General features: G+C 67.1%; 1 protein-coding gene across 1 annotated transcript in view; it reads right to left on the bottom strand.

Moving 5' to 3' along the window:
* The window catches only part of KIF26A (kinesin family member 26A), a 37389-nt gene extending 25822 nt beyond the window's left edge, over window positions 1-11567 (bottom strand). Inside the window, 2 exon segments of the mRNA XM_052659832.1 lie at window positions 10913-11158; window positions 11526-11567. Of these exon segments, the coding sequence (XP_052515792.1) occupies window positions 10913-11158; window positions 11526-11567 (288 nt within the window).
* Between the last annotated feature and the right edge of the window lie 1728 nt (window positions 11568-13295).

Below are 13295 nucleotides of genomic sequence, written 5' to 3'. Positions count from 1 at the left end.
ATCCCGGACGACCCACTTCCAACAGCCAAGGCTGCGTGCCTAAGCAGCAGCCAGGGGGCCGGCAGAAACGAGGCAGCCACGGCAGGCTGGGGGCGGCCGGTGCCAGGGCCCCAGCTGGAAGCAAATCTATTCCGAAGCCCGTGGGCATGGGCTGTGGGCCGGGCGCCACTCCCTGCCCTTGCGCCTTCTCTGGCCCTGGTCTGCAGGACCAAGTGGGCAATTCCAGGCCCATAGGAGGACCGAGGCTGGGCGCGGCTGGCAGGAGGCCGACGAGACGGCCACCACGCTCCACCACAGGCGTGGACTTGGGCCCTGCAGCCCGCCCCCTGCCCTGCGCTGAAGGGGACGCCTGGGTCTTCCCGTAACTGCAAGCCTGTATCAGGTGCCCAAGAACAGGAGCCGAGGAGCCCAGTGGAGGCCCTCACCAAGCCTGCAGGGTCAGGGAGGGATGCCTGCAGGAGGTGACATCTCTGGAAGAAAAAAGACGAGGAGGAGGGCGCCAGTTCTCAGGAGCCTCACTGGAGGGAAGCTAGTAAGAGCCCCACTCCTGGGGCCCAGGCCCCGCGCCTCAAGAGCCCAGTGGGCTCTGCCTCAGCCCCTCCCCGGGGCAGTCCCATAGGGCTCAGCGTCTGCACCGGGGCCAGCCCCTCAGCGTTCGTGCCCTTCCCCAGGGACGAGCCCCAACCACGTGCGGGGTCGGGACACTCCCTCCGTGACCACCCGGGATGTTCCCACCACCAGCTGACACTGCAAACCCACATGTGGGCCGGGGTCTCCACTCTGGCAGCTGGTGGGCTCAGCCCTCCCTGTCACCCCCAGTCTGCAGAACGGGGGCCTCCCCTCCCTGATCACAGCTCCCCCCAGAGGTTGTGGCTGCAGTGCAGCTGCCCGGTTGGCCACAAAAGGGACTATGACCTCCTCAAACCCTCAGATGCAAAGGCCGACGGCACCGTGCAAACGAGGGTGCCTCAGTCACCCCAGCCGGGACGCCCCAGAGCCTGACCTGCGGCCGGCCAGGTCAGTGTCCACAGAGCCCCAGGAGGGCTTCATGGGGGTGACGGCTGAGGTTGGGTGGCCTCGCCTCGAGGGGACAGCCTCCGGTCCAGCATTAGCTGGCGATCGCCCTCCTCTGTGTCCCCAGGACAGGCAGACTCAGGAACAGTTCCGGCTCGGCCCACATCCCTGTGATAGGGTGAGGACTGGAACAAATCGAATCGGGTAACGTTTTCAGTTTCCCAGTTTCAACAGCTTCCTGTTCACACTCGACGGCAGGCTCCTTGGTGTGCAGCAGCACCGGGTCTTAAAAGACAATCCAAGACCGAAAACCCACGTCAATTAGAAACCGACGCTGTCAGGAAAGCTGCGCGGATAGACTTCCTCAACAAAGGGTGGCCGCAAGTTTGTACAAAAACGCCGTATCCACAAAGCTCGATGCGACGAGGTGAGCCTGTGCCAGCCACACTCCCCGCAGGCTAGGCCGCAGAGCTGTCGGGACCAGGTCGCAGGAGGGCTGACCTGGCCAGGCCGGCCTCGCCAGCTGCCTGATCCACGGGCCGCTCCAGAAGGCCTGGCTTTGCTCTGGCCGGGCTGGCGGGCCCCAGAGCCTCTGAAGTGCCTGGCAGGCCTGGTCCCAATTAGCAGACACCCCCGCCCCCCAGCTCCCCCGTGGGGCCCCGCAAACACTTCGGGGACTTCACTCAGGTTGTCCACGGGCCACAGATGGAAGCCAGACGCCCCATCCCCAAGCCACACGGGGCTCAGACAGGCCCCGGCTGTCACTGTCCCCCCACCACCCCCCTGCCCGATTTTTCCAGACCCGACTCTGATGACTCTGGTTTTTCCACTCAGCGGGAGGCGGCTAATGGTGGGCTGGTGAGGGGAAGGGAGGGCCGCCTGCTACAGCCATTAACCCGACTTGAAAGGCGCCCCGCCCGCCCCAGGCCCAGCCGCCCATTGTTTAGGGCCTCCGCCTGCCGTGGGGAGCCCGGCCCCCAAGGAGCACACCCTGGTGCCCCCGCCAAGTAGGCTGGCTCGGCAAGCCAACTGCAGGGGCTTCCGTGCTCATGGAACCCCCCCCAGACCACAGATGGTCTCCCTGGAGTGCCCAGGAGGGCCAGCCGCAACTTACTCAGGCCCCATCCCGTGGCCAAAGCCCCCGTGAGGAGCCAAGCCCCTCTTCCAGCCCTGGCAGCCAAGCCCGCTCCCCTAGGGGACCCTCACCACCGTCACTGCATAGGGCCCCCTGAGCCCCCCAGTCCTTGGGGGGCTCCCAGTGTGGGGCAGGCCCACCGCTCCAAGCCCTGTAACACACACGACACCAGCAAGGAGGAGAGGCGTGTCTGGGGTGACCACACAGAGAGCAGGGAGCCCTGAGCCCTTCACCGAGGCCAGGCAGCGTGGGCTGGGCCAGCACGGGGGCCAGAGGGCGGCTCAGGTGGAAGCTGGGCTGCTGAGCATCCCGGGACAGTCACTGCCCTCTGCTCACTCGGACCCACAGCCCACCCCTGGAGACCACACCTGCGGACCAGCGAGCCTCGGGCGGGATCGACCCAGAGCAGGCCCCCTGCCCCCAGAACCCTGGCCTGGGGCTCGGGGACTCCGTGAGGGGACTTCTGGGGACTGGCACTGGCCACTCCCAAGATGGGCCTCCTGGACACAGGAAGGCAAGGTGCTGACCCTGGGCAGCCCCCAGGGAGATAAAAGCCCTCGTCCTCAGCCACACCCCTGTCCCAGCAGAGCCCAGCACAGTGGGGAGCTGGGGGTGGGCGGGAGGGGTGGCCCACCCTCCCGGGGGCCTGGTCTCCTCCCCCAGCCCTGGGGCAGCTCCAGGCAGCACCCTGGCCCAGGCCCCGGAGGAGTCACAGCCTCAGGTTGCAGAATTTTAACCCCCACCCATGAAAGGCCCAGCCAAGGCACCCACCCCTTCCCTCAGGAGCCCCACACCTTCAGAAAGACAGTAATTACCCACCACAAAATACTACTGTTAATTTCCTCCTTATGGTCTAATTAAACAGATATTTACTTGCATGTGGAAAATGTTTTTCTTCATTTGATTCAATTTAGTGTAGTGTAACCCACCCTTGCACACTGCCTAGCTTTCGGGGCGTTCCCCCCACTTAAAAATGACGCCTCTCCATTCTTCATCTTGTTTCCAGGGTCTCCAAGCTGCTTTGAGTAATCCTTCCATTTTCTCCCGGGGGTGGTCATGCTGCCCCATCACAACTGCCAGGACGGGCTGCCCCCGCCCAGGCCAGCCAGGCCCACCCAGACGATGGATGGGAGTGACCAGCAACTGCCCCCTGCACCCATGAGCGCCCCATGGGAGGGGATAGGGGGTCAGGTCAGAAAAGCCCCCGGGCTCAGGGCTGTGAGACCACCCTGTTGAGCCCCCATCATGCTGGGTTTTAAAGGGGGCCCGGCCCCCACTGGCAGGGCAGCCAGGAGGCCCAGAGCCCAGAGGCCAGGTCTGGATGAACACCTGAGGCCGCCATTCTGTCAGGCTCCGCGAGCGGGCACCAGGCACAGCCCATCGGCCACAGGTCCCTCCTGCCCAACCCCCTTCCCTCCTCAAACAAAGCAGCTGGGCCGTGACCCTGTGCGGCCCCTGTTTCCCGAGTTGACAACAGGTCCAGGAAGGGATCCCGGGCCTCCGGGTGCTGCTGTCAAGGACATGCCCAGGTCCCGTGCAGCAGGGCAGGCTAGGGCTGCCAGTCAGGGACGCAGCTTTCCAGCCACCTGCCTCAGTCATCCCGGGTCCTCCCACCATGGGGCGCCTCACCAGGGGCCCACCCCCAGCCCCAGGCCCTGGCGCCTGCTGAGGCCCAGGGGAGACCTGAGCCTCCCTTTGCCACCCCGACCTGCAAACCTGCAGTTCTGAGGCCCCGAGTTGGCCCTGGAGGGGGGCCGAGGGGGGCACAGCCTGGCCCACCCAGCGCTGCCCGGCACCCATCCCCAAGGTCCTGTGCCAGGCGCCGGCCAGCTGGGCACACTAGCTCGGGGTACACACTAGCTCATTGAGACCTCCTCTCCTCAATGGCCTCCCTGTCCTCCACCCAGCGGGTGCCCCGGGGGGCAAGAGGCCAGACGGGCAGGAGGGTCCGGACAGGCAAGGGTGACGGGGAAGCAGCTCTGTCAGGACCCTGGCTGTTGGGGGCGGGGCGGAGCACAGCTGGACACGGCCTTCAGTCCAACCACCCAGCCCAGGCTCGGGCACTGCAGTGGACGTCAGTCTCCTCATCTGGACCACCAGGCGATAGAGCGCCTCCACGGGCTGCCCAGACCCACCCAGGGTGGGGTGTGCCGCGCCCCACAAGCCCAGCACCACCCGGGCCTCCCAACACCACTCGGGGGGTCTGAGAGCCACAGCGACCACCGCAGGGAGGACAGGTGCCGGCAGGACAACTGGCATCACCTCAACACCCAGCAGCCCAGGCCTCCCACAGACCACCTGCCCTGGCTGGAGAGTGCCCTCGGGGCTCCAGGATGACTAGCCTCCCAGGCACCACCACCTGGGAAACACCCTACTCGCGGCTGCTTTACAGATGGAGGCTCAGAGACCCTGAGACCCTGAGGCCAGGCCACACGCTTGGGGAGCAGACCTGGGGCCTAGAGGGTGGGCCACATGGGAAGGGACGGAGCCCAGGACAGGACCCCCAGGGAGGAGACCGGGGGGTCTGTGTCTGGGTCAAGGGCAGCCACCAAGCGGGTCGAGCTGAGAGGGCTTCCGGACAGTCCCTTGGGTTTCTAAAAGGCCAGGCGTGTGGGGCTGGCAGGAGGGTTCCAGGAGGCGAAGTCGGCGGCGGCCTTGCACCAAGGCCTAGCGGGGTGAACAGGGCCAGGGCGCCTAGGACGGGACTGTTAGGAAGGAGGAGGCCCGGGGCAGGCCCAGGGCCCGGCAGGCTCCATCCAAAGACAGAGCGCCAGCCCGCACCCATCACATAGGGTCAGAGGGGAGCAGGCACCGCGGGGCCGGGACAGCCCTGGAGGCGGGCACCACGGGGCCAGGACAGCCCCTTCCCAAGGCGGGCGTGGCGGGTGCTGGGCAGTGGGCACTGTGCTGTGGAGGACTCTAAGTCCGCCATCCCTGGGCCAGTCCAGCCCCGACGGCTGAAGCCAGGGAAGCTGCCCGGGACGGGACCAGACCAGACAAGGCCACGGAGGCCCCAGAGGGCCAGGAACCCCGCAGTCCATGCGGGTCCCTCAGCCACAAGACATGGCGCCAGAAACGAAATCGCCTCCTCACCCAGAGGGGCCAGAGGGCTCTTCGGCCAAGGATGCTGTCCCCTGACGGGGAGGGCCTGCCCGGGAGCGGCCACGCCACAGACCAGGAGAGTGTCTCACCAGCCCCGTGTCCACCCAGCGGGAAGGGGAACCATGGAGGTCAGGGCTCCGGGGTGGACGCCGGGGGGCAGCTCCCGGAGGCCAGGCCTCCCAGCCTGGCTGCTTCCAGAAGCCTGACAGGAGTCCACCTGGCCCTGAGCACCACCACCCAGGATCCCCAGCCCCAGGGAGCAGAGGCATGGACGCCTGGTGGGCATCCGCCAGCCCGCTCCCACCTGAGGGACAACGGGCCCGCTTCCCTCCTGTTTATTTATCACACCCTGCGTCTCCTTCCACACAAACTGCAGTGGCTTCCAGGAACTAGTCGGCATGAATTTTAGGCAAAACCACGTGGCTAACGACCATTCATGTTAGAACAAGTAGGAGCGACCAGTTCTGACAGACAAGTAAGAAAGGGCCCGTGTGACGGGCAGGAGCTGAAGAGTACGTTTGCTGTGAGCTTCCTGGCAGGCAAAGGAAAAAGAAAACCAGAATTTGCTCACCATTTAAGACAAGAACCAGCTCTTTTTGACTTTCAGATTCAAGATTCCTTCAGGACACCTGACGGGGCCTTGAAGAGGCCCCAATGACAGTATTAGTCCCCAAGCCGTGCCCCACTCTTTGTGACCCCATGGACTGTAGCCCGCCTGGGCCCTCTGTCCATGGAATTCTGCAGGCAAGAATACACTCACCCCCTGACCCCCATCTCAGACCAACACAAGCCCCCAGCAAGGCTCTGAGCAGCTGAGAGGCCGGGCTGACCCCTGGCTCCCCAGCTCAGCAGAGGGGCAGTGAGTCACCACCACACACTCCCCTGCTGGGCCCCACCACTGACCACAGCTGGACTCCCCTCAGGAAGCTCCCTCCTGCAAGATGCAAAGCCCCCTCACCACCCCGGCCCCGAAGCCCCATCCCCGCTTCAGAGGGCAGGCACTCATGACCCAAAGCTCAGTCCCACCCCCTACAGCCTGATCTCACCCCCAAACCAGAGACCAGCAAGGACACAGGATGGACACACGGAGCCCGTCATTCCACCGCAGGGCCCAAGGAAGCCCCCAGAGACAGCAGGAGACAGCAGCCAGACCGCCATTCATCCAGGGAGCAGGGGCCGCACAGGCTCAGGCCCCAGAGTGGCCAGGAGCCTCCAGGCCCCACAGCCTGTGCCCTCCCCAGCTGAGTCACCAGGCTCCTGCCAGCTGGGAGGGTGCCCGGCAGCCAGCCCCAGGGAGCACCGCCCCGCTGCTCTGGGGCCTGCCAACACCAGGCTCAGCTGGAGAACGCTGCTGACACCAGGCGCCCCGCCCCGGGGAGCCCCCAGGAGCTGGTGGGGCTCCAGCCAGGCTTCAGACAGTGTGGGGGCTGGATCCAGGGACCCAACTGCAGGCAGCAGGCACTCAGCGCCAGCTCGGCCTAGCCCTGGCCCACCACGGAGCCCACCACTGCACGCCAGCGTGGCCACAGCTGGGGGCCGTGGGCACAGGGCACACACCCCCGAGCCAGCGGGGAACGCTGTCCAGGGTGGACGGGTGTTCCCGGACAGAGACGGAAGGGTCTCCCGGCCTCCAGTCTTAGAAACCTGGCCACATCACCCCGGGCCATGCACGGGACAAGCCACAGCCTCCTAGGCAGCCTTCAGACTCGACGTCCAGCTCGGGGAAAACATGAAGCAGGGCTGGGCCCGCAGGGCTGGGCGGTGGTTCTGGAATTCGCATGGCCGGGGAGGACAAGAACCCCCCTGCCCGGATGAGCGAGAGAGTCACGAGCGTGAAAGGAGGACTGAGCCCTTTCCCCCATCGGGGCGATAGTCGATTCAGTGCCAGTATTGACACAGGGAGGTCACGCTTCCCGAGTCGCCCCCTCGGCGTGGTGCATCTGGGTGGCGGCTGGAGCAGACCCCCAAGAAGGAGCCCTGCCCCCCGGCAGCCGGGGCCCGCTGTCCTCCCTGGGGCGCTCGTCGGGGCGGGGCTGGGCCCAAGGTCCAGCTCAGCAGCCCTCCAGACGAACCCAGCCGGCGTGGGAGGGACAGTCGGGGCCCTCCATCATTCAGCAAACGTCTCTGGGGGACCCGGCCCCATGCCTGCCCGGACACAGCGCCCAGCCTGGCAGAGGGACACTGGCCACAGGGACCACACAGCAGCCACGCGGAGGAAAGGGGGGCGGTGAGGAGCAGGCATGATGAGAGTGGTCTGCGGGAACCCAGGGACCAATTTGCCAGGGAGCACAGGGCCTCGGTTCTGACCCTGGACAGAGTGGCCAGTGCTAAGCTGGAGGGCACTCGGCTATGGCTGAGGAGGAAGGCCCAGCCTCGGGCCCTGGCTGCAGGGCAAGGGGCACTGGGAGCCCCCAGCAGGGGCTACTCAGAGGCAGGGGAAGGGGAGGTGCGGGCACTGGGGAGGAGCGGCCCGGGGAGACCACGGGACAGTCCAAACCACAGGCTCCGGGCCCTGCAGGGCCCCAGGGGTCACTCAGAAATGAGGCCCAGGACCTGTGAGAGGAGAGGCGCCTCTGTAGGGGCCCAGGGGCCCCAGCCTGGCCCCTTCCCGCCAGGCCCGCCTCCCGTCTGGGTTCAGGGCGGGCAGAGTGTGTTCCCTCCCCCGTGTCCTCAGGGGCAGTGGGGCTCAGAGGGGGCAGGGGACACGTCCTATCTGCCCTGGGGAGGAGGTCCCTGGACCGCAACCTCAGTTACCCTCACTGCCCAGATGGAGAAACTGAGGCACGCACGGGAGAAGGGGGCACAGGCAGCCAGGGAGACGCGGGTTCTCCACCCAGGTCACCCAACGGCTGGGCAGGCCTCAACCGCCACCCACCTCCAGTGGGCACCAAAGACCCGGACACAGAATGAGCCTGAGCCCACATCCCAGGAAGCACCCAGGGCCAAGGCGTGCAGGCACACGTATGCCAGATGCGGCCCCACACACCCGGGAAAGGGGAGTAAAGGTGGTGCGGGGTGCTGCTGCTCAGTCCTATCCAACTCTTTGTGCCCCGGTGGACTGCAGCAGGCCAGGCCTCCCTGTCCCTCACCATCCCCCAGAGTTTGCTCAAACTCATGTGCATTGAGTCGGTGATGTCATCCAACCATCTCATCCTCTACCACCGCCTTCTCCTCCCTCCTATCTTTCCCAGCATCAGGGTCTTTCCCAATGAGTCAGGTCTTTGCATCAGGTGGCCTAAGTATTGGTCCCAGTACAGAGAGGGAAATCGAGGCCACAAGCTCTCAGTGAACCTGCCCGAGGTCCCACAGTAGGGAGCCGTCCATCTGCTGGCAGGAGGGTGTACTAGAAGCCGGCAAGAGGTCAAGCCCTGGCTGGGATTCCGAGGGCAGAGGATGGGGTGGCTGTGGGCTGGTGGAAAGATCAGCCTCTGTCCACACCTGAGACCCAGCAGGGACCCCTGAGGAGAGGGCCTCTGGGCCAGATGGGGGTCCCAGCTGCACCCTCACTCACCCCCTGCCCCGGGAGCCCAGCAAGCCACCTCCTGCCCTGGGCATCCCGAGATGCCCCGAGTGTGAGACTGGGTGAGAGGACAGCCAACAAAGCTCTCTGTGACCTGCTGAGCGCCGTCCTCACAAAGCTCATCTCCTTAGGACCAGAAGCAAGAAAGGGCCCCCCAGGAAAATTCTAGGAACCACCTCTGCATTCCAGCGCCTCAGCTTCTGAGCAGAGCCCAGTGCCCTTGGACCTTGGGGCCAGACTCCTGGGAGTACCCGCAGGTGCTCAGCCAGAGCCGGTCACCCAACCCTCCAGCGGCCCGGCCATTACCCAGGGATGCCCCGCCATCCCTCCCATGCCGAAAGTGGATGCAGCCATCCGGGCAACACCTGCTCCGCTGCCCCAAGGAAAGCTCTGGGGAGGCCAGGAGAGGCCTGCTCTCCCAGGACAAAGACACCCGCCGAGACCCGACCACCCGTCCCAGGGCCCGGGAGGCTCCCCTGGAGAGCCTGCAGCCCCCTTGGGCCCGCCTGCAAACCCTCCAGAGAAACAGTGAACGACAGGGCCTTCCCTCCCTCGGGCACAGCACCCCCAGATTGAACAGCACCCCCAGAAAGGCCGCTGGAGGCTACCCCCATCTGACAAAGGAGGAAACAGTGGGGGAGGGGGCCACAGAGAGAAACCGCACTTAGGACCTCAGTCTGCTGGGTGCCAGGGACAGCTGGGGAAGTGGGTGAGCCCTCAGCTGGCACTGAGGGGTACCCGTCGCCAAACTCAAACTTGGAGAGGCCACGGGAGGTGGAAGCAAGCACTCTGGGTGTTCAGGGCCTTTCCTGATGAGCTTGTCTGCAGGAAGAGACCGCTGAGACCTCCCAGGTGAGGGACCCTGAGTCCACCAGCGACTGGTGTGACCTGGAGCTCTCGCCACCAGGATCAGCTGCCCACCTGCGACCCGCCAGCCGCACGTCCAGCACCACCAGACACAGCCCGGCTCCGTCAATAAAGCCCCTCCTCTATGGCCTCGTCTGCCCCTAATGGGGGAGCAAGATGGCCCTGTGGCTCTGACAGGCCCCCAGCGTTTATTCGCAAACACGTTCTCCTAGAGCCTGAAGGTGGTGTGTTTTTAAGCAAACTCAGGCCATCCGGGGCACAGAGCTTGGCTAAACTGCACCCCCTGCTCAGAGCAGCAATGTGGGAAGTTCCAGCCCCAACCCAGGCCAGGCCACAGGCCCCTCCCCTGACCACCAAGAAAGCGTGCCCCGGGCACACACCAGACTCATGTTCCCCTCCTGCCCCCTGCCCACGCCCACACTACAGGGAACACGGTTGGACTCCAGGAGGCCAGGGTCTTGCCCAAGACCGCGGGCCCTCCTTGGAGAACTATATTTAGATTCAATGGGGATTATTCGGTCTTACTTCCCAGGACAGCTTTCAGAAAGGCTGCAGGTCCGGCGGGAAGGGCTTCCCTGGAGACCCCACCCCCCCACCTTCCCGGGCTGTGCAGACTTCCAGGCTGCATTGTTCCTGGAACAATGGCCCCCGCTCCTTCCAAGACCAGGGCGAGCCCATTGGCTGCAGACCTCAGCAGGGCCCAGGCCCCTGGCAAACACCTTGGCAGCTGGACCGGAGCCTGGGGGAGCACACGGATGACCATGTCTCTAGTGGCAGCGCCCCAGAGTGTGTCCCTCACATGACTCACCCACGAAGCAGGAGGGGAGCAGCGAGGGAACCCCTCACAGCGGGGGGCCACCCCTGGCCCTCCAAGCCCTCCTGCCCCAGGTGTGCAGTTTCCAGACACCTGGCTGGGGGCCCAGGTGCCCCAAGGGCAACAATGCACGGGGTGACCTCTTCTGCAGGCAGGGCAGGAGCTGTCCCGCCCAGGGTGGAGGCCTTGCCACCTCCCTCTCTCCCCTCCCCCTCCCACACACAGACTGGATTCCAGCTGCCGCCTGTCTGCAGCGGGAACCCGGCCCAAGCCCCCTCCAATCAGACCGTGGGACCCTCGGAGGATGAAGCCCCCCAGGGATGTTAGAGACGGAAACCGAGGAGGCAGGAGACGGGCCAAAAATCCGCGGTGGAGCTTTGCGCCTGCCTCCAGCACCCGAGTCTCCCAAGTTCCAGCATGGGCCCTGCCCTGGGGACCGGCCCGACGAAGAGTCACTTACCCGGAGAGGTGTCCCAGGCCCGCTGACCAGCTTCCAGGCCTGTCGCTTGAGCTCGGCGAGCTTCGTGTGGCAGTGACGGCACCATCCGCCTCCACCGGCCGAGTGGCCTTGCTCTGCGCCCGGCCCGGCGCCCTCGGGCGCAGGGCGGCTGCCGCATGGGTCCTGCTCCGGCCCGGCGGTCAGCCTCTTGCGGGGGGACACTTCCAGCAGCTGCAGCGGCTCCCGGGCCGGGCCGCCCTCGGCCACCTGCGGGGGAGAAAGGGACAGTGAGCCTGAGCCGCTGGGCGGGGCCACCCCCAAGGATCCAGGCCCGGTGACTAGACCTCAGTGCGCCCCAGCCCGAGAGTGACGCGCTCGACCAAAGTTAGGAGCGCTGGGCGCCGACCTGCAGCCCACGGCGTTCTTCCATCCCAGGAGGTCCTGATGGGGCTGCCCCGACCCCAGCAGGAGGCCCGGCGCCATCCGCGCGGTGCTCCAGGCCCCGCCCCCAGGGGACGCCGCGCGACCCCCGCCCGCCCGCCCGCCAGCACCCTCGGGGTCCCGGGATCGGTCCCGCACCGCCCGGCGGCCCGCAGTCACCCGCCCGCCTTCCTCTCGGGCCCTCAGCGCGCACCGCGGGTTGCGCCGCGCACAGGGGGCCGCCGCGGCTGCCCATGGCCCGGACGCAGGAAGGGCTGGGCGGGCGCTTCGGGGCCACCCGGGCTCTCCAGGGGCGCCGCGGCTACGTGATCCGACCCAGGGACGCCCCCATGGCCCGTCCGGTCGCTCCGAAGTTCGCGGCGCGGGCGAGTGGGTAACAGAGCTCCGCGGCTGCTGCGGCGGCGGGCGCGCACGGAGGCGGGGGCGGGGCCGGGGCGGGGCCGGGGCGGGGCCGGGGCGGGGCCGGGGCGGGGCCGGGGCGGGGCCGGGGCTCCGGGGCGGGCCGGGGCGGGGCTCCGGGAGCGCGGCCCCCCCCATCCGCCCCCGCCGCCCAGGCCTTCGCTCCGCAGCGCGTGGGGGAAGGGGTCCCGCATTACAGCGCGGCCCCACCCGCTCCGAGGCCCCCCCAACCTGTTAGGCGAGTCTCAGTCCCAGGGAGGGGCGCTGGGGGCCCTCGGTGAGATACCCCGTACACGCGCGCGCGCGCGCCTGGCCGCTCCGCTCCCAGGACACTGGGGTCTCCTGGGAGGCACCAAGCCACTCTTCACTTTACAAGCGGGGAAACTGAGACCGCCGTGGGGAAGGTCTTGCCCAAGGTCACACATCGAAGTGGAAGGGGATGAGCCCCGGCTCCCGGACTCCCGATCGCTTTCCCCCGAAATCCAGGGCACTCCGCGTGCCGCTGAGACCACCGTCTGTCTGTCGCGCGTGGGTGAGGGTCGCCGCGGTCTGCGCCCCGGAACGTGCGCCGCTCACGCCGCTGCATCTGCTGTGTCTAGGCGTGTCGGCAGACAGCACACGGGGCTTCGCAGCCGCGCGCGTGCAAGAAGGCGAGTGTGCGCGCCGTGCGCCCGGGAAGCGGGAGGAGGTGGCCCCGGGGGTGCGCGCGGGACCTGTTGTCAGCCGGCCTGGCAGATGGGAACTTAGCTGCGGAATTAATTGCCTGTTTGTCTCCGGCTGGGAGGTCGCCCCCCCCAACCACCGCCCCCCGCCCCGCTCCGGCGACCAGTTGCTCCCGCTCCGGCTCGGGCCTCGGGGTCGCCGCTCTCCGAGACGGCGGGCTGCGCGGCGTCCGGGCTCTGGATCCGCCCGAAGCCCGGGGTCCGGGTCGGCGGGCGCGGCCGCCCGGCTGCTCGTGACGCGGGCGCCCCCTGCTGGTCGCCGCGTCCCCGCCGCCGCCAGGCTCCGGAGAGACCGCGCGCCACGCGTCCCAGGCGGAGAGGCGCGCCTAGGAAAACCGTGGTCCTGGTGCAGACCCCAGCCGCTGCGCGCTCCCCGGCACGCAGGGAGACCCTCACACAGATTCCGCCCGCTCCTCGCCTCTCCTGAGCCTCTCAAAGCGACTCCTCCTTTGTGTTTTGCCCCCACCCTCCCTGTCTCTTGAACGGGCCTCACTCCCCAAAAATAGAGAGGAGCGCGATGATCATGCCCCTCCCTCCTCTCCTCGTCTTTAACGGCCTGCAACGCGGCGGGGTGGGGGGCGGGGAGAGCGCACAAGGTGGGCAGAGGGTACCCACTCTCACTCCACGGTCCCACGCCGTCCAGCCCGTTTCCGCCCGGCCCCGCGGCCGAAGATCCCCTCTTTCCCAGCTCTAAGCCTCGTAAAGGACAAGGGGCGTCAGCACCCTGTCCGCATCCCCCGCCCCGCGACTGCTCCGGGACACGGACACACACACACACACACGCAGGCCCGGGAAGCGCGGCTGGCTGTAGCACACCCACGGCCACACTCCCCACCTGCACC

Source organism: Budorcas taxicolor, chromosome 21 (genome assembly GCF_023091745.1).
Source record: "Budorcas taxicolor isolate Tak-1 chromosome 21, Takin1.1, whole genome shotgun sequence".
In the NCBI taxonomy this organism is placed as follows: domain Eukaryota; kingdom Metazoa; phylum Chordata; class Mammalia; order Artiodactyla; family Bovidae; genus Budorcas; species Budorcas taxicolor.
Note: the sequence above shows the minus strand (reverse complement) of the source record. Positions and strands in the feature narration are given on the sequence as shown.